This window comes from Pistacia vera, unplaced genomic scaffold, assembly GCF_008641045.1.
Source record: "Pistacia vera cultivar Batoury unplaced genomic scaffold, PisVer_v2 Contig270, whole genome shotgun sequence".
NCBI lineage: Eukaryota > Viridiplantae > Streptophyta > Magnoliopsida > Sapindales > Anacardiaceae > Pistacia > Pistacia vera.
In genome coordinates, this window is record NW_022196080.1 from 624,993 (window position 1) to 652,237 (window position 27,245).

At 35.8% G+C, this 27,245-nt stretch overlaps 2 protein-coding genes across 5 annotated transcripts; both read right to left on the reverse strand.

Moving 5' to 3' along the window:
- Nucleotides 1-661: 661 nt before the first annotated feature.
- Nucleotides 662-20,928, reverse strand: LOC116133565 (molybdenum cofactor sulfurase-like). 4 transcript variants are annotated; one of them, XM_031419258.1, is made up of 22 exons: nucleotides 20,737-20,928; nucleotides 20,376-20,474; nucleotides 19,883-19,941; nucleotides 19,416-19,576; nucleotides 19,068-19,225; nucleotides 18,333-18,459; nucleotides 17,716-17,818; nucleotides 17,591-17,636; nucleotides 17,082-17,120; nucleotides 16,846-16,996; nucleotides 16,641-16,743; nucleotides 15,940-16,056; nucleotides 15,469-15,546; nucleotides 15,269-15,370; nucleotides 14,952-15,051; nucleotides 14,679-14,789; nucleotides 2,641-2,705; nucleotides 2,397-2,548; nucleotides 2,027-2,259; nucleotides 1,663-1,802; nucleotides 1,254-1,364; nucleotides 662-1,160 (listed from the first exon to the last, which is right to left on the reverse strand). In XM_031419258.1, the coding sequence occupies exons 1-22, from the start codon at nucleotides 20,852-20,854 to the stop codon at nucleotides 1,056-1,058; spliced, it is 2,478 nt and encodes an 825-aa protein (XP_031275118.1). In that variant the 5' UTR covers nucleotides 20,855-20,928; the 3' UTR covers nucleotides 662-1,055. The 4 variants fall into 4 exon arrangements, with proteins under 4 accessions (XP_031275118.1, XP_031275119.1, XP_031275116.1 ...); XM_031419259.1 differs by having other exon boundaries at nucleotides 1,663-1,793; nucleotides 16,846-17,002; XM_031419256.1 differs by having other exon boundaries at nucleotides 16,846-17,002.
- Nucleotides 20,929-25,243: 4,315 nt separating this feature from the next.
- Nucleotides 25,244-26,806, reverse strand: LOC116133563 (scopoletin 8-hydroxylase). The gene is made up of 3 exons (XM_031419254.1): nucleotides 26,256-26,806; nucleotides 25,812-26,157; nucleotides 25,244-25,620 (listed from the first exon to the last, which is right to left on the reverse strand). The coding sequence occupies exons 1-3, from the start codon at nucleotides 26,753-26,755 to the stop codon at nucleotides 25,381-25,383; spliced, it is 1,086 nt and encodes a 361-aa protein (XP_031275114.1). The 5' UTR covers nucleotides 26,756-26,806; the 3' UTR covers nucleotides 25,244-25,380.
- Nucleotides 26,807-27,245: the final 439 nt, after the last annotated feature.

Here is a 27,245-nt window from a genome sequence, read left to right on the forward strand (position 1 = left end):
TCTGGCTCGCTCTAGTACGCATTTTCCTTTGAGAAGACCTGCGCTTAGCCACCAACAGCTGTGACTTACGCTGGCTCAGATCAGTCGCACTCCCTACGCTCGCCTTGCCTGGGCCACCCGCCGCAAACCTCAGAGCTACCGCCCAAAATAGATGGAGAGTGGGTTAGCTCGATAGATGTAAATGGACGGCTGGAAACTGAAAATTTCAGCAGCAAGTCTCTGAACTCTTCAATGCCTTTTCACGAGTTTGGACTGTGCAAGTTGTAACTTTGAATACTAGCTAATAGAATTTTGTGATTTAGTTTGAGGGTGTTTGTGACAGTAAAATAATTTTTGTCTGGAATAATAGTTATAAACCCTCCGAGGTTTATCCAATTATCCTATATCTAAATCCCTGGCTATCAAAAATAACCCTAAACCCCGCCGTCACATATGGGATTATGGAGTGGCCGGGGTGTAATTATCTTTTATATATATATACATATTTTAGCTTTTATATTATTTATTTATTTATTAAATATTATCATTATTATTAAATAAAGTGTTGGCACACAGACATGCGACAATTCATAATCATTATTTGCTCTAATCAATTACTATTACAAGGGTTTAAATTTCTAAGAAGAAAAAAAAATTAACAAGACAAGAATATATGGCTTAATCCTGTCCAATAATCCAATATTTAATTAAAGAATAATGAATCGTAGTTGTATAAGATATCTAATGAAACCGTCATTGAAATTGAGAGAGATCTCCCATCGACAAGTGCATAGCAACTATCAACAACCTTTCAACAAAAAAGTTAAAACAAGTGAATTATAATACACTTTGCGCCCCTGAACTAAGACAAGAAAAATTAATCTTTACATAATATTTTGGGTTGGTTTGTTCATACAAAGATCAAATTCTTCATGGAAGTCAAATAAAAGTATACCGTATTGAAAAGCATTGTTAAGCTTTACCAAAGCTTCCTGGTTTTGTCTCTGTTCACTATATCTCCCATTCTTCTGAGGTACTCAAAACTGTCTCTCTTCTTTTTCCAAATGGGTATTAGCCTACTCTGAATTTGGATGTACTTCTTGTCCTACTTCAAGATATGAACTTGAGTCCAGCTTGTCCGCCATATCATATTTCAACAATATGCCAAATAGAATCTTACCCTGTGATATGAAAAAAGAAAAGTTGTTTACCAGTTCAGGAAGTGAAAACTATCCTTTTACCGTCAAGTTTTGAGTAGGATTAATATGACTTACCTTCACTCTCCTATATGATGCTAGCGTAGCCAAAGGTTCATTTGATTTCTGCACTTGTCCGTCTTTATGGACAAAATTGATCATCTGGCACCGGTTGCATCCACCTAAGGACTGCAGAAGGAAGCATAAATAAGTAAAATAAAGAGAGATGAGAAATTGGCTCAGCCTTACGCTCGTTTAGAAGAAAAATTAATTAAATTCTGTGTTGATTGCCAAACTACAATATTATGCGTACACATTCTATCCCATTGTAAATTAAGTGATGACAAAAGCTTAAGTATGTGGTGGTAAAATTGTCTGATATCATTGCGCTTGGATTGCAATGTAAGAAATCAGATAAAGCTTGGAATTCTATTCGACGAAATGTAAAAAACCAATATGGTTCCCATTCAAAGTAACAAGAACTTGCCGTAAAATGGTTGTTTCCAATTTTAAGATTTCTCCACCTATCTTCAGCATATGGTTCACCTCCAGATAAGACAAGGTTGGGCCGAAATCTCATATAATTGACTTGAACCGGTGCTCCATGAGTACCTTTTTCTGCATCCACTTGTAATGTATAAATCATATTTACAGGAAAAAAAGAAGCAGAAGCAACAAATTTTCAATCAACAAATAACAATTTTCTTTTCTTTTTCTTTTTCTTTTTTGTCTTCAAACTGAGAGCCGAAAGTAGTAAAAGTTCACTGACCTATAGAAAAGTGATACATATATAATGAAGGGCAACAATTAGATTCTTATATCGCAATAATGAGTAGTGTAGAAGAACTTACTCGAGCTTAATCTACTGTTGAGATCCGATATGCTCTCCTCAGATAACAATAAAAATTGAGCTTCATTAGAAAAATTCAATCTGCTGTCCAAATCTCTGCACATGCCAACACTTCTGCTCTTATTCACACACACAGCAGACTTGGAGCTAGAACAACGGAGTAGTATGCAAGGACGACCAATGGCTTTGCTAAACCATAAGTTGACTTCATCTGTGTAACCATGTACTTCATATCTAAAAATTAACAAATAACAATTATCATACAATTTTTAGAGCCAGTAGTCTTACTAAAATGCATTGTGATGAAGAACATAATAGAGAGAAGGGTGGGCATTATCCAAAAAGTTACCATAACTGAGTTTTAATATTACCTCTGAGCACACAAATTAATTTCTTCTCTCCCACCATTATCGGAATCTGGTTTTAGATTGATTGAAAACTTATCTCTGCAACGTGGTGATTCTACAAACATTATTTGTTGATCGAGGTCTATAAATGTGGTAATGAAGCACATTTCCGGAACCTTCAAAAAAAGATTCAGATAACTTATGAGTGATCTTCTTCCTTTGTAAAATGAAGTAAAAGAATGGACAAAATTAAACTTAAATAATGCACCTTTTTCTGAGTAAGAATTTCACCAGTTGGACTTTGAAGAAGCCACTCTCGATCATGTAGTAGGCCTGCTTGATAACAAGAAAGGGGTGAAATGCCTTTCAGATTAATGTTACAGATGTAGTGAGATACCACTACTACAACATATAAACCTGAGATTTCTATGGAAATAAATTGACATTCCTAATGAATCTTAGTCCACCCAGTCCTTGCAACTATACTGACTAGCCCAACTAGCGTATAAATAACTTTTTGTTTCCTATTTTTTGGTTCGCAAGAGTCGTCTCTTTTCATGAAAAACAAAAAAAAAAGAAAAGAGTTTTATTTGTTTTCAAGGGCTCAGTTCACATTCAACAGATTTGCCCTGCTTTATGAAATCAGATTTGAAGCTTTGGACAGGGTAGCATTAAGTTTCAACCTGCTGCTACTCACTAAGCTGTCGTAAAACCATTAACAAGTTTAGTTCTGTCTACAGCTAATTTAGGTCAGCTAAAGGCTTCATTTATGTACGTTTGGGAATTGTTTTAAATATTTGCATTTTTCAATTTCTATTTTTCTATATTTCTCAACAGTACAACCTAACAAATAAATACACACTACAATTACATATATACCCTTGACTACATCTATACATAGTTTCCAACACTCTCCCTCAAGCTGGATCATATATATCTATCATGCCCAGCTTGTTACAAATATAGGTTACTTTTTTACCAACTAGACTTCGTAAAGATGTCAACTAGTTGTTCTCCTGTTCTAACATGATTAGTAATAATTAGCTTTTGTTCAAGTTTCTCTCGCACTAAGTGACAATTCACTTCTATATGCTTAGTCCGCTCGTGAAAGACTAGATTGTTTACTATATGTATGGCTGCTTGGTTGTCACACCACAAGTCCATAGTCCCCGAATCACCAAACCCAATTTCTCTAAGAAGATGTCTTGTCTATATAAGCTCACAAGTAACCCCTCAAGCTAGAGCATATATATCTATCATGCCCAGCTTGTTACAAATATAGGTTACCCTTTTACCAACTAGAGACTTCGTAAAGATGTCAGCTAGTTGTTCCTCTGTTCAAACATGATTAGTAATAATTCGCTTTTGTTCAAGTTTCTCTCACACAAAGTGACAATCCACTTCTATATGCTTAGTCCGCTCGTGAAAGACTGGATTGTTTGCTATATGTATGGCTGCTTGGTTGTCACACCACAAGTCCATAGTCCCCGAATCACCAAACCCAATTTCTCTAAGAAGATGTCTTGTCCATATAAGCTCACAAATAACTTGTGTCATAGCTCGATACTCGGACTCTGCACTTGATCTAGCTACAACAGGTTATTTCTTACTTTTCCAAGAGATAAGATTTCCTCCAACAAAAACACAAAACCCAATCACAGACTGTCTATCCACAGAGGATCCTGCCCAATCTGCATCTGAAAATCCTTCTACCTTATTATGACCGTGATCACTGTAAAGAATCCCACGTCCAGGGGCTCCTTTTAGATATTTCAAAATATGAAGGACCGCATCCTAATGAGATGTCCTAGGAGATGACATAAATTGACTCACCACACTCACTGAAAAAGCAATATCTGGACGGGTTACTGTAAGGTAGTTCAACTTTCCAACTATCTGTCTGTATTTCTCTGGATCATTAAACATCTCTCCATCATCAGCATTCAATCTCACATTAGGAACTATAGGAGTGTCACAAGGCTTAGCCTCAATTAGGCCCATTTTGGTCAACAAATCTAACACATACTTGCGTTGAAAAAGGAAAATCCCTTTCTTACTTTGAGAAACCTCAACTCCCAGAAAATACCTTAAAGTGCCCAAATCTTTTGTGTGAAATTTGGAAGCCAAAAAGTTTTTCAAACCCTGAATGCCAATATCATCACTGCCAGTAATTACAATGTCATCAACATAAACAACCAAAAGAATGATGCCAAAACTAGATTGCTTATAAAAGACACAATGATCATAAGCACTCTTATGTAAACCAAACTGAGTCACCACTTCGCTAAACCTTCCAAACCAAGCCCGTGGAGATTGTTTTAAGCCATATAAAGATTTCCTCAGTTTGTATACCTTTCCTGACTCCCCGGAGGTTGCTCCATGTAAACCTTTTCAAGAAGATCACCATGTAAAAAGACATTTTTTACGTCAAATTGGTGAAGAGGCCAACTATATGAAGCATCAAGTGAGATGAATAGCCGGGCAAAGGTCATTTTAGCCACTGGGGAAAATGTCTCAGAGTAATCAATACCATACATCTGGGCATAACCCTTAGCAACCAACCGAGCTTTCAATAGAGCCACAGACCCATCAAGATTAGCCTTCACTGTGAAAGCCCATTTACACCCAATGGCCTTTTTGTTTTAAGGTAAATCCATTAAAACCCATGTATCATTATGCTCCAGAGCCAACATCTCTTCTTCCATAGCCCTTCACTACCCATCATGAGTAATTGCTTCAGACACAGAGTCTAAAGAGGCAATAAAAGACTTGGAAGACAAAGACAAAGAGGGATAGGAAATAAATGAGGAGATAGGATAGGTACAAGAGCGCTTACCTTTACGAAGAGCAATAGAAAGATCAGGGTCAGAAGTAGGAAGAACCGGATCTGAGGGCGAGGCAGTCAATAGAGGTAGTGGATCAGATGTTGATGCATGTGCCTCATGGTGCTAGTGAACCTTGTGAGAGTATACCTGGGTGATAGAAAGACCAGATGGTAGAGGACTATGATGGGTAATGTTATAAACAAGAAAATCATCAAAAGGTGCTTCAAGAGAGGTAGATGGAATGGAGGACTCAACATACGGAATGGTTTCAAAAAAGGATATATTAGTTGAGACAAGGTACTTACCTAGGACAGGAGAAAAGCAACGATAACCCTTCTGATATCGGGAATAACCCAAGAATATGCAATTGAGAGATCTAGGTTCTAATTTGAAGACATGGGGTCTAACATCTTCAACAAAGCACGTGCACCCAAACACTTTAGGAGGAGGAGAGAATAAAGGTTGAGATGGAAAAATGATGGAATATGGGATTTGACTACCCAAAATAGAGGAAGGCATGTGATTGATCAAGTGACATGCAGTAGAGACAGCATATGCCCGAAATTTTGTAAAGACTTTCATGTGAAAGAAGAGAGTACGAGCAACTTCTAATAAATGACGATTTTTGCGTTCAGTAACCCCATTTTGTTGAGGTGTATATACACATGATGATTGATGAATAATACCTCTAGTACACAAAAAGGAGGAGAAACGTGCAGAAAAGTATTCTTTGGCATTATCACTTCAGAAAATTTTAATAGATGAAGAAAATTGATTTTGTGTTTCAGCATAAAAGGTACAAAATATGAAGAATAATTCAGAACGATTTTTCATAAAGTATAACCAAGTCACACGTGAAAAATCATCACAAAAACAACAAAAGTATTGATATCCAGACTTAGACAACATAGGGCAAGGACCCCAAACATCAGAGTGTATAACATCAAAAGGGGCTATGACTCTTTTGTTTATCCTAGGGCTATAGGACACTCGATAGTGTTTTCCAAACTGACACGCCTCACACTCAAGGTGTGACGTTGACCCTACACTAGGACACAACTTTTTCAAAATGGGAAGGGTAGGATGACCAAGGCGACCATGTAATATGGATAAAGATAAATCACTGGTACACGCAACAGGTTGAGGGATTGGAGTGGAGACATCATCGAGCATATACAAGCCACCTGATACACGACCCCTACCAATAATCTGTCTCGTCCCAAGATCCTGAAATATACAATGAGTAGGAAAAAAATAAACACCACAGTTGAATGCATTAGTAATTTGACTAACAGATAATAGGCTAAAGGGAAAATAAGGAAGGCACAAAACAGAGAAGAAAGACATAGATTTGGTGAGATGAGCGGTACCACATCCAATAATAGGTGCAGTAGACCTGTTAGCTAAGGTAATAGAAGACAAATCGGAAGAAGGTGAAAATGAGGAGAGAATACCTATATCGCCTGCACCAAAATTAATGATCCAATTACTACTAGAAGTGGACAAACAGGCTGTAGGATTACTTAACTGGGTTAATGTAGTGGTAGTCGATGGGATGGATGACTGAGAGCTAGAATGCTAAGTGAGGGAGCTAGAATGCTGAGTGAGGCAAGCATATTTAACTGCAGAGATAGTAACCTGTGATGGGGTTGGTAAGAGACCATCTTAAGTTGCAACATGAGCAAACTTCTGAGTGTCTTGCATATTCAGGGGCTTCCCATGGAGATTCCAACAATTCTTCTTTACATGACCCTTAGCACCACAATGATAGCAAGTACGAGGGCCATTACCATGATTGTTCCCAATATCACGACTTGCCCCTTTGTTGCCTTTGCCATCACTAGGCTTCATGCGAGCTAGGCTGCATGATCTACATTAGGATCCTTAAGGATTTCTTTGTCCTTAGAAACTCCTCAATCTTCTCCCTTACTAACTCTGAGAAGTCGAGCAAAGACATCTGTAAGAGAGGGAAGTGTCTCACTGGTAAGAAGCTGTGTACGAGATATCTCGTATTCTGGTCTCAACCCAGCCAGAAAACATTGCACTACCACTTGTTCTTCTTGTGCTTGCATCATTTTGTTCTTCTTGTGCTTGCATCATCTTCACATCAGTATGGACATAAAACATAGCCCTTTTTTCTTCAAAAGTTTGTTTTATCTCTGTATAATATTCGAGCAACGTCTTCTCTTGCATATTTGCCTCGTAGATCTTCAATAACAATTCATGGGCATGAGACAAGTCTTGTTTACCAGCATACAAGAACTCTAGATACTCCCATAACTCTTTAACGGTATCACAATGACTAGTCACATCATCCACGAATGAATCGAGAGTGTTCTAAATCTGATTGAAGAGCTTATCATCTTCCATGAGCCAATTTTTTCGAGTTTTACTATCACTTTCTGTTTCCTTAGGCAGATCCTCGGTTAAATGGTGATGGAATAGGAACAAGTTGGTTTGCTAGGAACGTGTTGAGGATGATCGAAGTAGAACCCTAAGAAAACTAAGTCCTTAAAACCCTAATCTTTAGACGCCACAAAGGTTGATCAATCCCTTTGATAAGTCGAGATTCAAGCATTCAATCAAGAACATAAGAAGGCAAAGCAACTTGTTCCTATTCCATCATTTGGTATTAGAGCTTTGGTCGTTGGAAACAGGTTATTTATCTCCAACACTCTTTGTTTGCGTTCTTGATTCGAAAAAAAAAAAAAAAAAAATTGAGTTTGTCTTTTCATAGTTCTTCTGCGTTTTCTTTGAATTTCGTTTCGTAGTTGTCTTTGGATTTCGTTTTGTAGTTCTCTTTGAATTCTTCCTTTTTTTTTAATTTTTCTTGTGATTTATTTTTTGTGTTCAATCCATCTTTGTTCTTAAAAAAAAAAAGGAAAAAAAAAAAAAAAAGAACAAAGTGGCAATTTCGAGTTGTTAAGTTTCCCATTCTTGTTCTCTTCGCTAAGTATCCTATTTTTGTTGAATTAAGTTTCCAATTCTTGTTTTTCTTGCTTGAGTTTCTTATTCTAGTTGAATTAGTTTCCTTTATTCTGTTCTAGTTTCCTTTTTATTTTGTTCTAGTTTCCCTTTATTTTTGTTCTAGTGATTGTTTCAAGCATATACAAGGTTGTTTTGTGTTTTTGCCTTCTTAATCATTCAGCGTCAATTCTAGTGATTTCTTTCACATGTCTTTTGCTTCCTTTTAGAGTTTTCTTATTTTTCTTATTTCTTTAGAGTCATCTTGGGTCTTTCTTTCTGTTCACTGTTTGCCTCAACTAAGTTTTTAAAATTCTGATTTTTTAGATTGTCACCATCTAACCGGTTGCTTCTTAAGATTTGTTGAATTCTTTGATTCTGTTAAGAACATAAAGAAGGTTAGCTTGGCTTTCAATGGTAAAAGGCAAGAGAGATCATCATCAAGAAAAAGTCAACATAGTGTGAAACACGAGTGATAACAATCTGATTTGAGTGCAAACATGTGAGGGAGTTCGTGAGGAACAACACCTTTTATTTTATTTTATTTTACAGGTTGAAACCATGAGTAAGGAAGGAGGAGAACCACAAGAGGTTGACATGAAATTCTTCATCAAGGCTGTTAATGACCAATTTAAATTGCTGAATGCGAGATTGAATGATTTGGAGTCCTCTTTCGATTCTAAATCACATAGAAGACACGAGTTCGATGAAGAAGGCGAAGCTGATTCCAAAATGGAGAGAACAAATTATAAACGGGCCAAGAAGGTTGACTCCAAAGGAGATAACAATATAGGCAGTATAAAGATGGCAGTTCCAACTTTTCACGGAAAGAATGATCCTGAGCTATACTTGGAGTGTGAAAGAAAGGTTGAGCACGTATTTGATTGTCATAATTACTCCAAGGAGAAAAAAGTAAAACTAGCAGCTGTGGAGTTTACAGATTATGTAAGTATATGGTGGGATCAATTGGCGATCAATAGGCGCATGAATGGTGAAAGGCCTATTCGGTCATAGGAAGAGATGAAGTTGGTGATGCGCAAGAGATTTATACCTAGCCACTACTATAGAGATTTGTATAGGAAGTTACAAGAGCTGGTTCAAGGTTCCATGAGTGTAGAGGATTATTATAAGAAGATGGAAATCGCCATGATTAGAGCAAACATAGAAGAAGACAGAGAAGCAACAATGGCTAGATTCATTGCCAGATTAAGCAAGGAGATTGTTGACGTGAATGAGTTGCAAGATTACGTAGAGATGGAGGAGCTACTGCACAAAGCCGTTAAAGTGGAGAAGCAAATCAAGTCCAAGAGGTTCAGATCTGGTTCGTCCTCTAGCTCTCCGTGGAGATCAAATTGGAAGGACAACAAAACTGCTTTCAGAACAAAAGAAGAAGCAAAGTCGAAGAATTCGGTTGTTGTTCCTAAAAATAAACCCGAAACTAAAATTCATACTAAGTCACGTGATATTAAGTGTTTTAAGTGTCAAGGATTCGGACATATTGCTTCCGAATGCCCAAACAAAAAGGTTATGGTTGTACGGGCAAATGGAGAAGTCGAAAGTCTTAGCTCAAGTGACGATAAGATGCCACCATTGGAAGATTGTTCTGATGTTGAAGTGGAAGAACCAGTGCATAGTGATTTACTTGTTACAAGGAGAGCCCGAAATATACAGCCTAAGGATGAAGGAGATGAGGAGCAACGTGAGCATATTTTTCACACAAGATGCCACGTGAAGGATAAAGTATGTACGTTGATTATTGATAGTGGGAGTTGTACTAATGTTGCTAGTACTTTATTAGTAGAAAAGTTGAATTTGAAGTGGAAAAAGCATCCTAAACCGTACAAGCTACAATGGCTGAATGACTATAGAGAAGTGAAGGTAAACAAGCAAGTTCGGGTTCCTTTTTCAATTAGCAAGTATGAGGATGAAGTTCTTTGTGATGTGGCACCGATGTATGTTGGTCATATATTGCTTGGCCGACAATGACAGTTTCATAGGAGGGTGTCGCATGATGGGTACAAAAATCATTATTCTTTTGTAATGAACAACCGAAAAGTTGTATTAGCCCCTCTCAAACCTTTGCAAGCTTATGAGGACCAGATTAGGATAGCAAGAGAGTGCAAAATGAAAGAGAAACAACAGTGTGAGTAAGAGGAAAATAGAAAGAGAGCAAGTGAGGTCGAGAGGAAAAAATGAGAGAAAAATGAGCAACATGGAAAGAAAAATAAAAGAATGAGTGTACTTGCTGAAAAACATGAGGTTAAGAATGTAATGATGACAATGCAACAAGTACTTGTACTTATGTAAAAGGATGCTTATTTTTCTACTAACGACCGTAACTCATCTTTGCCTAGTGTTATCATGTCTTTATTGCAGGAATTTGAGGACCTATTTCCTGAGGAGACTCCCTATGGATTACCTCCTCTAAGAGGAATTGAGCATCAAATAGACTTCATACCTGGTTCCGCAATACCAAATCGACCTGCTTATAGAGCTAATCCCAAGGAAACGAAGAAGATACAAAGGCAAGTGGATGAGCTGTTGCAAAAGGGATTTGTAAGGGAGAGTCTCAACCCATGTTCGGTTCCTATTCTCTTAGTCCCAAAGACAGATGGAACATGGCGCATGTGTGTGGATTGCCGAGCTATTAATAAGATAACGGTAAAGTATAGACATCTTATCCCTATATTAGATGATATGCTTGATGAATTGCATAACTCTTAATTGTTTTCTAAAATTGATTTAAAGAATGGCTATTATCAAATTCGCAGGAAAGAGGGAGATGAATGGAAAACTGCATTTAAAACTAAATATAGATTGTATGAGTGGTTAGTAATGTCTTTCGGTTTAACTAATGCACCTAGTACATTCATGAGGTTAATGAACCATGTCTTGCATGCTTTCATGGAAAAATTTGTGGTAGTTTACTTTGATGATATTTTAGTTTATAGCAAAAATTTGGATGAACATGTGAAACACTTGCATGCTGTGTTTAGTGTGTTGAGGGAGCACCAATTGTATGCTAATCTTAAGAAGTGCACGTTTTGCATGGAATCTGTTGTGTTTCTTGGTTTTGTTGTTAGTTCGCAGAGTATTAGTGTTGATGAAGAAAAGGTAAGAGCAATAAGGAACTGGCCTACACCTAAGAATGCAAACGAGGTGAGAAGTTTCCATGGTTTAACAAGTTTTTATCAAAGGTTTGTTAAAGATTTTAGTTCTATTACTGCACCTTTGAATGAACTTGCTAAAAAGAATGTTGTTTTTAAGTGGGATGATGTGCATGATCGAGCTTTCAAAACTTTGAAAAATAAGCTAACTAATGCACCTTTGTTGTATTTGCCTAACTTTGATAAAGCTTTTAAGATAAAATTTGATACATCCGGGATTGGAATATGAGCTGTTTTGATGCAAGATTTCAAACCAATTGCTTATTTTAGTGAAAAACTAAGTGTGGCAGCGTTGAATTATCCTACTTACGACAAGGAGCTTTATACATTAGTGAAAAACTCTTCAAACATGGTAGCATTACTTGTGGCTAAGGAAATTCATCATTCATTCCGATCATGAGAGCTTGAAGTTCTTGAAGACCCAAGGTAAGCTTAATAAAAGACATGCTAAGTGGTGGGAGTTCATAGAAACGTTTCCTTATGTAATCAAATACAAGCATGGGAAGGAAAACGTTGTGGCTGATGCATTGTCTAGGAGGTACATATTACTTAATTCATTGCAAACTAAATTACTTGGTTTTGAATTGCTTAAGGATTTATATGCCAATGATTCTAATTTCAGCCGAGTATGGAATGCATGTGATAAGTGTGTGTTTGGTGATTTTTATAGGCATGAAGGATTTCTATTCAAGAAAGATAAATTATGTGTGCCTATTTGTTCTGTTCAGGAATTGCTTGTTAGGGAAAGTCATGGGGGAGGTTTGATGGGTCACTTTGGTGTTCTAAAGACTTTAGATATATTACGTGAGCATTTTTATTGGCCTAAGATGAAGCATGATGTGCAATCTGTTTGTGATAAGTGCATTACATGTAGGCAAGAAAAATCTAAAGTTAGACCACATGGTTTGTATACCCCTTTACCTATACCTAATCAACCTTGGATTGATATATCTATGGATTTTGTTTTAAGATTACCAAGGACTCAAAGTGGTAAGGATAGCATATTTGTTGTTGTTGATAGGTTTAGTAAAATGGCTCATTATATTGCATGTTCTAAAACAAACGATGCAACACATATTGCTAATTTATTCTTTAAAGAAGTGGTTCGTTTGCATGAATTGTCTAAGACAATTGTTAGTGATAGAGATGTTAAGTTCCTAAGTCATTTTTGACACGCGTTATGGAATAAATTAGGAAAATTGTTATTTTCTACTATTGCACATCCTCACACAGATGGTCAAACTGAAGTAGTTAATAGGACACTCACTACTTTGTTGCGTGCTATCGTTCAAAAGAACTTAAGGCAATGGCAGAAGTGTTTGCCACATATTGAGTTTGCATATAATAGGACTGTTCATTCTACTTCTTCATTTTCTCCTTTTGAAATTGTTTATGGCTTTAATCCTTTAACACATGTGGATATTTTACCTTTGCCTATTAATGAGCATGCTAATCTTGATGGTAAGAAAAAGGCAGATTTTGTGAAAGATTTACATGTCAAAGTTCGGGTCAACATTGAAATGAAGAATGAGCAATATGCTAAGCAAGCCAATAAGGGGCGTTTGAAGGTTGTCTTCCAACCTGGAGATTGGGTTTAGGTGCACATGCGTAAGGAAAGGTTTCCCACACAAAGGAAATCAAAATTGCAGCCTCAAGAAGATGGACCTTTTCAAGTCTTGGAGCGGATCAATGATAATACCTACAAGCTAGATTTGCCAAGCGACTATGGTAATGTTAGTGCAACTTTTAATGTTGCTGATTTATCTTTGTTTGATGTAGGAGATTCGAGGACGAATCCTTTTGAAGAGGAGGGGAATAATGGAGATCGAGGTATTGACCAAGTTGATGTTCCCAAATATTCTCAAGATTCTTTGTAAGGAATTGGTGGTCCAATGACTAGGGCAAAGACAAAAAGGATGAAAGAGGCTTTGCAAGGCTTGATCATGGAAGTGCAATACAAAGAGGTTATACTAGAAGACTTTAAACTAAATTCGAAAATTTCAAAGCTTCACCAAGGATGGTCTATTATCTTTTTTATGCAAGGGGTAGATTCGGAAAATCAAGTTGGATACAAGGATTAATTTAGGAATTAATTTTCGTTTATTTAATCTTGGGCTTTTTTTTATGTTTTAATTATTACTAGATTATTTAATCTTTTATTTATTTAAGGTATCTTTTATTTATTTAAGGTTTATTTAGGCCCAATTCGCTTGTACTTAGCTAGGTTTTCTTTTAGGGTTTCTTGCCTATAAAAAGGACCAGCCATGTTATCTTTTGGAGAACAGATTATTATCAATTGAAGTTTATTTCAGAAAACTATTTACTTTGCCTTCTTGTGTTTTTGATTGAATGCTTGAATCTCGACTTATCAAAGGGAGTGATCAACCTTTGTGGCATCTCAAGATTAGGGTTTTAAGGACTTGGTTTTGTTGGGGTTCTAATTCGATCATCCTCAACACGTTCCTAGCAAACCAACTTGTTCCTATTCCATCATTTGGTCCCGTGTCAATGCTGGACACATATCGTCGATAATCTATTTCCATTGACTATAATTTCTTTTTCGCAATAACTTCTGATCAATGATTTTGGTGTAGGAAGTGACAATTTCAGTCACCATCTTCTTACCGTCCTCTGCCATATTGTCTAGCAATTGACAGGGTCAAATAACTCCCAACTCTACAAAATCACAACAACCTCAATGCCAAACAACCCAAGCAAACACAAATGCACCCTAATCTCAAACAACCAGAAAGAAACCAACCACTATCTTGTAAAAGGAGTCACTGGGAACAACAAAGAAGAGAGAAACCAGAGGAGAGATTGTTGGCCACCGGAAAGAGCAAAGAAATCACATCATCGAAGGAAGCAAAGGGATTGCGTTGCCGGAAAGTCGAGATGAGCAGAGAGGAACTAGAGGAGAAATCGTCGGAATGAGCAGAAGAAAGGGACAAGTTAACTGGAACAAAACCAGCATTCATCAGAAAGGGAGAGGCCGAGAGCAGAAGTTGCCGGAAAGGGAGAAACCAAGAACAGACGTCGCCGGAGATAACAAAGGAGGTCAAGGGTTCGTTGGGCAAGTTCAGACGTCGCCGGAGAGAGAGAAACCATGAACAAAAGGTTCACCGAAATCGCTGGCCGTCGGAAAACAGAAACGTAGAAACGAGTTTTAGGGTTTAGTCTCGCTCTGATACCATGTTTTCAATATTTGCATTTTTCAATTTCTATTTTTATATATTTCTCACCAGTACAGCCTAACAAATATATACACACACTACAATTACATATATACCCTTGACTACTTATATAAATAGTTTCCAACATGAATAATTAGAACAGACAACAAAAATTACCTGTATTGCAAAGAGGCCAGTGTTGTACACTGAATCCTGCACATGATTTAATTGGGTAGAGAGTAACAGACTTTATAAAGTAATTTGAAGCTGAGAGTATTCTGTCAGTGCCTGAAATTTTGGGAACGAGTCAGACATCAGGTAAAAGTAGGCTAACATGCTAAAATCTTGTTCAGCATTTCTCTAGATCTTTAACAAAATGATTGAAAAGTAAATTGAAAAAAACGTAACTCTTGGTACACAAGCTAATAAATAATAAATAGTCATACTAACCTTCCTTTGAAAGGGGGATGGAGCTTGCTATCATCAGATTCCCATTTGCAGATTTATTAGGCAATAACACGAAGGAACTTTTTAAGAAATCAATAAATTTCTGTACGCAAGGAAAACATAAACTCAGGAAAGAGTCTCATTTAAATACACAGCCAAACAGCTGATAAATATGAAAAATCAACAAATTCATTGAAAATTTCACCCATGATATGAAAAGGGAAACACCGCACTAATAGAAAACAATTTTCTTTTTCCTTTTTATTTTATAACAATTCCAAAGTGAAATTCACAAGATGGTTGGAAGAACTTCAGTCTACCTTGGCATCTTCATAGGTTGACATGTAACCAAATGATATTCTAACAGCTCCAGCTGGTTTTCCACGTATTATGTCATTGTCATCCCAGCAAACATGTCCAGCCTGGACTCAAAGGACAACTTATAAGGATGTATTTAATGACTTGATGCCCTTTCAACGGAATTACCAAAAAGATAATATAGAAACTGGCCAGAGGATACCTCTATGTTTGAAAGAAGATCCAAGTGAGACAAGCCAAGATATTTTGCACAAGCACCAGGATTGCAAAAGCATCCTGTCTACACAAAAACATCAAGCAGAAGAACAAAAAAAGTCCTGTCAGAAACCTGCTAAGAGTGTGGTCTGTTCATTAATCCATCTTAACAAGCAGCAACCATTGCATTAGACTTTTGAGTTCAGCACTAAATTAACAATCTGAAATATTGCCAACCTACCTATTGCATCCGAGTTAATATAAAATAAGTATATAAGTTTCATTTTGCAAATCTCATTTATCTATAAGCATCAACCTTTTTACTTTTCTTCTTCCAATAGCTTGGCTTTTTAAGAAAAATAAAGATTAGATCATTAAAAAGAAACGGAAGTACATTTTTTGAGATAAGTACTGATTTAACTATTTGAACAAAATGATAAAGAAGTTATCCATGTTTAATGGCATTTCCCAAATTTACCCGCAACTGAATTCCTGATAGAGAAGCCAACTTTTCAACTTCACGGTAGCCAAACCAAGAGCCATCTGGCCTCTTCAAGTTGAATGTTACAATTGGACCCGATTCATGAGATGAAACCTAGAATATAGGAAAAATACGTAAGTTCTATAACCCCAAAACAAGCTGGCCACAAAAAGAACTGCAACATTTCTTGACTCATCCATAGCCACACAAACCAAACTAATCATTTTTTACACACAATAACATACGGTTTGTAAAAAGTAAATAGCAAAACTTGGCAGGCACAGAACACTTGAATATAATAACACAAATAACTGAACAAATACTTTTGGAAATGGGTTCTAAAAGTCCATAAGATATAAACTTTAAGTAAGAAGATACTTGGAGGACATAAATTTGGAAGAAGAAGAACTGAAACTTTATGAGCCATCAAGATTTACTTCAGCTGACACAAACTACTACCAATATATTATCTCCCAATAAAAGGAAATTGTGGGGAAAAAAAAAAGGCCAAACAGCTCATGACACCGTGTTGAAACCACAAAAAGAAAGCTTCGCATAAAACAAAAAGGGCTTTACTTAATAAGGCAATTCTTAATATTTCTTCCGTTGCAATTGCCACAGTTAAAAATAAACATCAGCATAATGTGTGAATCTTAGAAATATTCATCTACTAAACCACTTTTAGATATAGAACTAACCTTTGAAGACAGCCTTCCATAAATTTTGCAGATAGAAGCTCCATTGTCATGCCTCAAACCTAAGAGCATCTTCCTCACATATATAGCAAGTGATGTTGTATGCCTATAAGTCGAAAAAGTAAAACATGTTTTGAGAAGTGTGCACAAATCTGATTATAAATATTACAATAACATGCAAATTGTTACAGCAAAGAACTTTGCATACCGGCATATTGCAGATACAGTCAAAGAATTGATAAGATTGAACCCATGGTGGATGGATGCTATGCTCAGGAATGAAGCGGTGCCATCTTCAAACAACTCCTCAACACCTTGTCTCCTTTTAACAAAATCAATGTCAGCAATCGAGGCGGCAACTGTACCTGGAAAGTTTTTTTATGGTTAACAGAAGATACCATTTATATCATGTATCATGTACAAGGAAGACATCCAAGCACAAACCTCCACTAAAGTAGGTCTTCTTTAGTAACTTTGCAACATCTGCAGATCACAATAATGGGGAAAACTTATCAGGAAAAAATTTTTTGATATTCATTGAATTATATGAACTTTTTGTATCTCCATATTCTACATATGTAATGGCAGTCTAAACAGGACAGAAGCAATCATGAAGAGAGACAAGTTGAAAATAGTTAATTCATCTTCAACAGAAGATGGTAGAAATACAATTTACCCATTCAACTTGAAAAACAGATCTTGGAAGGAGAAACCAAATGATAAATAAATGGGTTATAAATCTATATTTTAGATTAATATATGGTAACTACATAGAAACTAATGTAGCTAGTAATACTTCTCTCGAAACCAAGGCATTTAAAATTGACCCTGAACACCTTCATACATAAGCACCAACATTTAGATGAAGGACATTATGTCTAGAACAATTCCTCATCAAGCGATGTGAATAATTTGGATATCAGAAGAACTTTTCACCAGATTTTATTGCTTACCATTTCGTATAATGAGAGCACCAAGTCCGGTTGGATAACCAAATATCTTGAAAAAACAACACAAAGGAAAACTATTAATACCTAATGATGGTTATTCAGTTTTCCTCAAATGCATATAGGTCAACCTTATAGAAAGACATGACAACAAAATCAGCAGGATACTTTGACAAATCTGGTGGTTGCGTGACAGACCCTTTAGCAGCATCAACCAAGACCATCCAATGCCCCCTAGATTTAAAAAATAAAAAAAAAGGGGAGGGACACACTGGATCAGTTATAATCAAATATCAGCTGAAGGAGAAGCAAAGTTTCAGCATGCTCAATGAACTGATAAAGTAATTAATCAACAGTAAAAAGTTCATATCAAAAATCACATCCCATAAGAATGTGATAGGAAACCACTCCCAAATTGATAAAAATTGGGATTGGCAGTGATCTTTTTGTGGGCTTAAGTAGAACTCTCCTTGAAAAACCGGCTTGCCAAGGGAGGGTGCGCAAGCGCTTATAAACCACATGCCCACACCTTTTCCCTCTCAATGTGGGATCCTAACAGAATATGACAATTAAGAAATATCTTCAAGTTTGTGTTAGGTGGTTCTTCTTGTTTTCTACAGTAGCCACTCCCGACCCAAAGTTAGATTTAGTTAATCTGAAATCAACCAGCTGAGACTAGAATAAAACAACTAAGGCAGAAAGTGAAACAAAGGCCTAACAACTAAATGCTATGGTATATTTCACGTACTGGCTAGAAGGAGAGTTTTCCAATATTCTTGCTCGGTTCTTCTTCATAACATTCACCAAATCAAGGGTGAACCTTGAACCTGAGAAATTGCACTCCGAGGGAAAGGCAAATAAACTATAAGCATTACCTGCAATAAGATGGAGCAGAAGCTTTAACACCATGATGAAGTCTCAAGGAAATATCAATGCTGGACAGACATGTCTGGCCTTTCCCTCTTACAAAATTATCAAAATATTTGTTATAAAAGCTCAAGTTTCTCCCTAGAAAAAATAGTCTAAATCCTTTTCTTTTTTTCTCTTTTTTTTCTCTCCTTTAGATTATAAATACAATCTAAAAAACATCAGAAGCGGTTATCACATACAAAATACCTAAATTAATCTTAAGATTCACTTCAAAACAGCACCTCTAGGGTCTAAAGAAGATTTTACACAACCCTCAAAGTATTGTACATAAACTCACTTCTGTTTCAGAATCAGTAACCATACAAGCTCAAAACAATCTGGATACCTTACAGGCCTTAAGAAGTAATTAGCAAATATAAAGAAATCAAACATATACAAGTAATATTGGCTGATAAAAAGTTATAAACATTCTAGAAATTACAAATCATATAAGACCCTCAAAAACAATAACTCCAGTCAGAAAAAAATATAGAATGAGTAGAAAGCCTAGGTCTTCTCATGATCTTCAACAAAGATTACTTTTATTAGTTGTCATTCACCAATCTTAACTTACCTGCAGGCTCTATTTTGGCAAACTCAGGTTCATTTCTCCTTTGCACGGGATGCAAAGACACATTCATAGAAGTTTCAGGGCTTCTAGATAATCCATCATGGTCCACAGTCTCTTCAATATCTATTGCAAAGGCAGCAGCTCCATGACTAAGAGCGTATCTAAATATTGTTAAGAATAAACATGACTACAGATTTAGACTCCTGAGTACAAAAACAAGTTGAAATTTCCTAGCTCCATGCTTGTGCAGATATGGTGAAAAAAGATTTTTTTTCACTGAGAAAACATTAAGTATTTTTATCCATTTAATGTGAGATAAGTGACAACAATGGGTAATGAAAGGCAGGATACTCTCTGATCCCAAGTACACTATTATGATTCTCCATCGTGTACATAAAACAGCTCTGTTGGCTCCATGGAAAGGCCTCTCCAATCAGCTTCAAAGCTGCTGTTGCCCCAGAAGTAAATATACATTTGTAGTCCTCTGGAGAGGCATTGCAATAATCAAGGACCTATGTCCACAAAAAATTTAATACATCCTCCAAAACTACAAACAGAAAAAATAAAAAAATAAAAAAATAAAAAAATAACCTACCTCTGTTGATATTTACAAACACTAAAGAGCAAAATTTCTAAGGGTTAATCCCTGGACGTTTGCATTTATCACTTTAAATATTTAAGCATCATCTTTGTACAAATACACAAGTTTACGAAACCAAAATTACAATAAGATAAACAAACAGAATCAATAAAAACAAAAAGGTTTACAGAACCGAATAGAATGAAATCAAGCACATCCTGCATAGAGCATATAGTACCTGTTGGCGTGCTTCCCTTACAATGTCACAAGTTGTCGTACTAAAGTCACTTTGACTGTCTAAACTTGAATTAAAGATACGCAAATGAAAAAAAATAAAACAAACAATAAAATGAACTTGAAGCATGCTGTAGGTTCCCTTTTAGGAAGGCCTACCCCCTATCAAGCTATCGAAGTGAATCATTGTTCTAGTCTTTTAATCCGCTTAAATAACAACTAATTAATCAAAACTGATCTGCATTACTTTTCATGTGCCATATGCCAAGTGCTTTTCATGTGCACCCAGCATTCTTGCTTCTGCTTATCAAAATTATATGCGTCCTAGACCCATTTGAAAACAAATTCAAAATATCCTTTTGTCTTGAGCATCCAACGGCAAAACTAGAACTCACCTAAACAAAGATTTACATAAAACGAAAACCATAATTAAAATTTAACTAACTTATAAAAGCTTTCAACATCATAAACAACAAAACTTTGTAAAAACAGGATACGGGGATTTCCATAAACATTAGTAGTAAGATCTTTGAAGATTGCTTCCATTTGCAACTCAGAGTATAAAGTTGCCCCAGCATGATCCAAGTAAACACTACCTACAATTGCCAATGCAAAACAAAACAATTTCATCAAAATTTAAAAAAAAAAAAATGGAGAAACAAATAATCTAAGAGCTAAAGTTTCAAAATTTCCTGAATTACAAACAAAACTCAACTCAAAACTGGTAACAAAATATATTCTCGACTCATTTTATTAACTTAATTACCCTATCTCTCTCAACAACCAAATAACTATCATATCTTGTGGTTCAATACAGGTTCAACATTGAGAGAAATGCGGGAAAATAATGAAGCTGACCATTCTCCAATCGCTTGAATTCAGTGGCTCTGATTTCGTCAATGGATTTTGGGCCATTTGGGTACCCATAATCTGCACCAAACTCCATAAAAAATTCTTCTTTATCTCCATAATCCATGCTTCGATTCAACGAATAGATTTCTTAAGTGTTTATTTATATGTTCGGTAAAAAAAAAAAAAAAATTCAGAGACTTGGAGAGAGANAAAAAAAAAAAAAAAAAAAAAAATCATTTAGCTACAATAATTTATTATACTATACTCTACTTCTAAGAACCTTATTGAGACTTTTTAAATTATTTAATTATTTTAAAAAATCTCATGTATTTCCAAATTTCTTGTTTCATACTATTCCATATCGAATAGGAATTTAAATCTTTATATTATAATTATAATTCGTATATCAATTCTTGTTAAACTAGAATTATGAATTCATTTGCATGATTGTCTAATGTCTATATTGAAATAGACTAAGAATATTAATTAAGATTCAATAATTGAGGATTTTTACTTTTTAAAGCACCGTAGAGCACAATTTCAATACTGATCTACTTCATTAGCAATGTACCCTTTCATTTACTTTATTTATATAACTAGCATTTCTTCACAATGAAAAAACAAATTTGGAAGGGTAAGGCTCATTGTATCCCCTAATAGGTGTATGATCTTTATTATATTATTAAAAGTTTTTCATATATATAAAATTAAGTTTTACTTTGAAAAAAAAAATTGCAGCCCTCTCCGAAACAAAATCCTGGTTCTGCCCCTGAAAAAAATGGATTACAAAATGAAAGATACATAGAAAAAAAGTAATTTTTTTATTATGTAAAATAAAAATTAAGGTTTGTGTAATAATTGAATATCGTAAATATAGTTTTTATTTGCAATAATAAAGACTCTCACATAAAAAAAAATATCCTATCGAAATGAGGGTTGCCGTATTGAATTAACCCAATAACATTGATAGATACAATCAAGGGCAAATATTTTTCGAAAAAAAGAAATAAAAGAAAATCAATTGAACTCTCTTATTGAAAACAATATTAAAATTAAATATAAATTATTACACAAATAAAGTGATATACTCTTGTCTTTTTCAATTGTACTAGATTGAGTAAACGACATGTTCCCACCCAAAGTTTCGAGAATCTACGTGCGGTTTCATAAATTCCAAATTCACAACTTTAAATCAACAACTGTCATTGATTTTTGGGATCTAATAAGTGCTATTACTAAATTACTCTTGATGGATAAATTACCTTTAACCCCCAATTAGCAGAATTATATGACCATCTTATTTTTAAATTTATTTCAACAACACCCCCTCCTTGAACCAGTCACTTCATCCCCATCTCCAACCACCCAGCCACTGCCGCCACCGCCACCCAGCCACTATCACCATCCAGCCAAATTAATAAAATATAATATGAAGTTTAGTAAATCCAATCAACCCATCATTTCCTAATTTCTTCCCAAATCACAATGGACTCTATGCTGTGCTAACAAACCTCCTATTGTTCTCTCTCTCGACTTGCTGTGATTTTAACGTTTGAATTTTATTCTCTGATACCTCCAATTTCACTGATCTTTCCTCTCCCAAATTCATCTTTAACTCCGCCACCTCCGCATTCCAAGTCTCTGTAGTATGATTCCTGTTATGCACACCATCTGTTCTATGTAAATTCTCTATTAAAAAAGAATTAAAATCTCGCATTTTATTTCTTAAATTATTTGTTCTTCTCGTAAATTTGAGAGTAAGATAGTGGTATTGTTCACAAGGTTAGATTTATTACGATGGCTTTGAGGAAGAAAATATATTTATGGATAAATGTTTTGGGAGGGTTGGGTGGTGGCTTTGGGTGAGGAATTTTGTCAAACAGGTGGTGGGCGGGTTGGCTATGGGAAGGTTGGAAATGACAGGGAATCGCCAGCGACCAGGCAATTACACAACACACTTCAAACAGCAAACCACAGATCAACACCAAAGAAATCTGACGATTTGCAAAGAGTTGGAATGCGGAAAGATGAGTGGAATTGGAGGTATTAGAGAATAAAAGAGAGGGGTTTTGGTGAGGGTGATGTGAGGATTCAGATGGAAGTGTTGGGGGGATTTGGTGGTGTCGGAATCTGGTTAGATCAAGCTTGAACTGGCGGTTGAATGGGTGGAGATGGTTCACGAGAACGGTGCAAATCCGGCCAGAAAAAATTGTATGCTTAACAAGGCTACAACATGAATTCCTTTTTATGGATGAATAATGTAATTTAAAGTTCTCAATTTTTACATGATACCATTTCAGATTTTCATGGTTATGTTGCCATGGAAGTGTTCTTTTCCTTTTTAATTATTTTATATATATGTTTTTATAGATATAGTGTTAATATCTCACCTGTTGAGATTATTCCAGATTTGTAAGGAGCAAACGACAAGGACAGAAGAAAAAAGAAAGGGTCAGATCCGGCCAGATGTAAAGGGTGATGAAGGGGGCTTGTGAAAGAAATTTGAGATGTAAAGGGTTAACTTAAAGTTTTCATTTTTAATTTAAGATTTAATGCAGTTTAAATTATCATTTTACTCTTTAAACGTTAGATTAAATGATCTTCTGTTAATTGAAGGGTGAGAATTGGACTGAATGAAACCAGGGGTGGAAACTGAAATTGCGCTAATCTTTGGGTGGGAACATGTCGTTTACTCTACTAGATTTTCAACTGTGGGTTTCCAAAATTATTATGAAATATGATTGTCTCTATCTTTGGTCATTTTCCATATTTAATACGAAAATATCTNGGTTGACGGCCAGATCTGGCCGTAGATCTGGCCTTTGCCGGCCAGATCCACCGTGGATCTGACCGAAAAAGACCATATCGGTGTATGATCGGCAAGATCCAGCCGGTCATGCGCCCATAATGTGACTTCGGCCACCTCCGGTGGTGGTGGCCGACTGGGGTTGTTTGAGGGTGGGTTAGAGGTATTTTTGTTAACTTTTAATGTTTTATTATAGGGGGTATTTTGTAAAAAAATAAATATATAGGGTATTTTATTAATTTATAAATCCTACATCGTAATACCCGTCTAATTCAACTTTTTTTTAACTTTTTTCAAAAAAAAATTTTCCAAAACCTTCAAATTTTGAACCAAACGGAGCCTACATTTTTATTTAAGATTTAATACAGTTTAAATTACTATTTTGTTTAAATAGATTAAATAAATTTTTTGTTAATTTCAGGGTGGGAATATGGAATAAATGAAACAGGGTGGGAACTTAGAATTTTGCTAATCTTTGGGTGGAAACATGTCGTTTACTCTTTCTTTTTTCAATGGACTTCAATTTTTGCTTTTAATGGATGGCTTCAACACTTTATATGATAGTGACTTGTTTGTTTAAAGATTAGTTATTTTGCCTGTAATTAATTTATGGACACATGCTTAAAAAAATAAAAATAAAAGTGTTTGTCCTTAATAAATATCCATCTTAACTAACACTATGTGGGATGATGCTAAAATTTAAAAGCGTAGATAAAGATTCTATAAGTTCTTGAGTTTGATTCTTTTAGACACTAATAAAAATATCCATTTGAGTTCTTACTCAATTAACAGTTTCAAAGCCTTGATAGATTAGTAGAGATTTATGGAAGCTTATCTGAATGCCCTGATGATAAAAAAAATAAAAAGATCCATTTTTGCATAATTTAGTAAGTAAACCCAAACCCCACCCCCTCATCATTTAAACTAACTGATTTTGTTACATCATATGTTTAAAAGTATAATTCTTCCTAAACTGAGGACATACATTTATATTTTTTGTTCTTCTTTATAAACATAATTCATATATCAAATTATTTTTCTTAATTTCAAAGGATATTGTCGAACTCCCAATATTATAGGGAAATTTACCAAAAATCAAAAGCTTATAAGTGTGAATATGAAATAGGGCCTACAAAATCAGAAAATTTAACCTGTAATGTCACAGAAAAAAAAAGATCCGAGTGGTCCCAAATAGAGACCAAGGGCCCACAAAAGTCGCGGGTGTGTCAGTGAGTCCAGGCTCAGGCTTAGGGTTAGGCACAGGTCCACATATTATTGGGGTTCAAGAATTTATGGAACAGACGGGACTAGTCGGCTCAATTCGCTGGAGTCCAACATCATAAATTCCAAATTCTCAGTACTACCCCACTAACCCAGTCTAGGATAGTAGGACGAGAGTTGAGAGAGAGAGAGAGAGAGAGAGAGAGATGTGTTGATCTTGAAAGTGTTTATTTGGCAATTTGAAATGAGCTGTCTCATCAAAGGAAGCATATCAAGAAATTCTTGTTCTTGAGGTGGTCCTGCTTCCTTTCATTTCTATTTGGGTTTTGTTTGACTTGACTGTGCATTTCAAATCTTCCTAATCTTCATTTTTGGCATTATCTTCAGCTTCAGTCTATATATTAGGCATAAAAACACTTGAAAACTGCAAGTCTGGCACGAATTTAATTTCATGAGCACGAACTCAGAATAATATATAGCAAGTAGTAAGAGGAAAACTATAAAGCTGTTTATTACAAATACAAGAGCAAAAATCTGAGATGCGAACCATGCAAGGAGAAGAGCTAGTTAATTAATTTATTTAAGAGTAGTATACTTCTTCGACATGCATGCATGGATGAGCATTAAGCTAGTGCAAATTCAAGAGACTTCTTTCCATCATGAACATTGCTGAAAAAATTGTTCATGTAATCCTGGAACACAAGCTCTTTAAAACCAATCCCCTCTCGCTCCACAAGCTGAGGCAGCGGCCCGATCTTCTCTGTTGGTCTTGGCATCGTAAAGATTGGGATCGACACTCTTGAATTGGTGCTTGTGGTACGCACTCTGTGTTCAGCACTTTTGTACCTTCCATTGCTTATTATCTAAAACCAGGCAAAAGAATTAGCTAATTTTATTATACATGAACTTACAGACTGCATTATGGCTATTCTATGACTTCTGTGACAGCAACTTGTAAATTTTGCCCTTCAACAAACTCTTCCAAAAGTTCAATTTTTTTTATATAGACGACCATGGATATGATTTTAGAAGCTTAATTGGAAATTGATCTAACCTGTAACGAATCGCCAACATTGATGACTAAAGCACCAGGTACTGGCGGAATCTCTACCCATTGTCCTTTATTTCCTGAATCAATGTCTTCTTCTACTTTTACATATAAACCTCCGATGCCATCTTGTAGCAAAACTGTTAGGATGCCAAGATCTGAGTGACGCCCCACGCCAACAGTAAGCTCCGGATTAGGGCATGTAGGATAGTAATTCATGTTCACCATCTTGGTCCCAATTATAGCATCAATTTTTGAGTCATCTAGAGTAACTCCAAGATTCTTAAACAAAGCTTCAAGCAGTTTTCTTACCATCTTGATTGATGTTCTCAAATAATCCAGTGCCACTTTCCTACAAAATTTAAAAAAAAAATAAAAATAAAAAATTGTTCTTTAGCCAATTAAGAAATATGCAAAATTCAAGTAAAAACTATAAGGAGGAGATCTTACTTGCATTCCTGAGGCCACTGTTCAAGGGCCTCAGCATCGTTGGTATATATCATGCTAAGATAGTCCTTCCACTCCAAGGCTTTCTCCTTCTCAGGCACAAAGCTTGTGCCATAATTCACCAACGGGCTTGGACTCACTCCTTTGCAATAAACAGCCTTCTTTTCAGGCAATTGGCCGAAGAAAGTGTGCGCAGCTTCCTTAAGTGACTCCAGCAACTCAATGGGCACGCCATGGTTCACTACTTGGAAGAATCCAAGAGTCTCAGCGGCTCTAGCGATTTCCTCCACCACTCGCTCGTGCTCAGGTCCGTCGAGCTTCGACAAGTCAATAGGTGGCTGAGCGTATGTGCGTGCAGTTTGTTTGTCAATCCGCTCTTGTGGTGGTTGAATGTAAGGCTCTGGTACCTTTGATAGGCCTAAGTCAACCATGCCCTTCACGCCGTTGCCATTTTTAACCACAAAGTTGAAAAGTGACGCACAATCGTTCAAACTTGGAGCCATTAATTGTTTTGAATTTTTGTGAAATGCGAACTGCAAAAGTGAGTGGGAATTTTGCGCTATGAATCATACGATTGCATTTGCCCATGGTACCTATAAATACTAAAGCTGCAAATTGACTTTCATGAATGAATATAATTTTTCAATGCCAACCCAAGTACACTTTGGGGGCAAGAGGCAGGGCTTTTAAGAAGGATAAAAGATTAAAACGAAGTTAAAATATTGCCTGATCCTTTGAATATTCTTATGCACATATGAAATTGTCTTCTTAATGCCAAACTACCACACACTATTGAAGATTGAGAATGAATGATGGAGACTTGTTACCTAACACTACTTGCAACTATTGATCATATTTTAAGATAACTAAGTTGTTAGAGCACGAAAAAGGGCATTCAATTAATTAATTAGGCTTTCTATTAATCCGAGTTAGAGATCTGATAAGGGCATGAACCGAGACAATATATGCTTTCAACTCAAAAGTCCTTTTCAC

Coding starts and splice junctions, on each gene's coding strand:
- LOC116133565 (XM_031419256.1), bottom strand. CDS start 20,854: ATGGATTATGGAGATAAAGAAGAATTTTTTATGGAGTTTGGTGCAGAT. Junction 17,819..18,332: donor GAAAACTCTCCTTCTAGCCA/GTACGTGAAATA, acceptor TTTTAAATCTAG/GGGGCATTGGATGGTCTTGG. Junction 2,260..2,396: donor ATTAATTTGTGTGCTCAGAG/GTAATATTAAAA, acceptor GTTAATTTTTAG/ATATGAAGTACATGGTTACA.
- LOC116133563 (XM_031419254.1), bottom strand. CDS start 26,755: ATGGCTCCAAGTTTGAACGATTGTGCGTCACTTTTCAACTTTGTGGTT. Junction 26,158..26,255: donor CAGTGGCCTCAGGAATGCAA/GTAAGATCTCCT, acceptor TAAATTTTGTAG/GAAAGTGGCACTGGATTATT. Junction 25,621..25,811: donor ATGTTGGCGATTCGTTACAG/GTTAGATCAATT, acceptor GCCTGGTTTTAG/ATAATAAGCAATGGAAGGTA.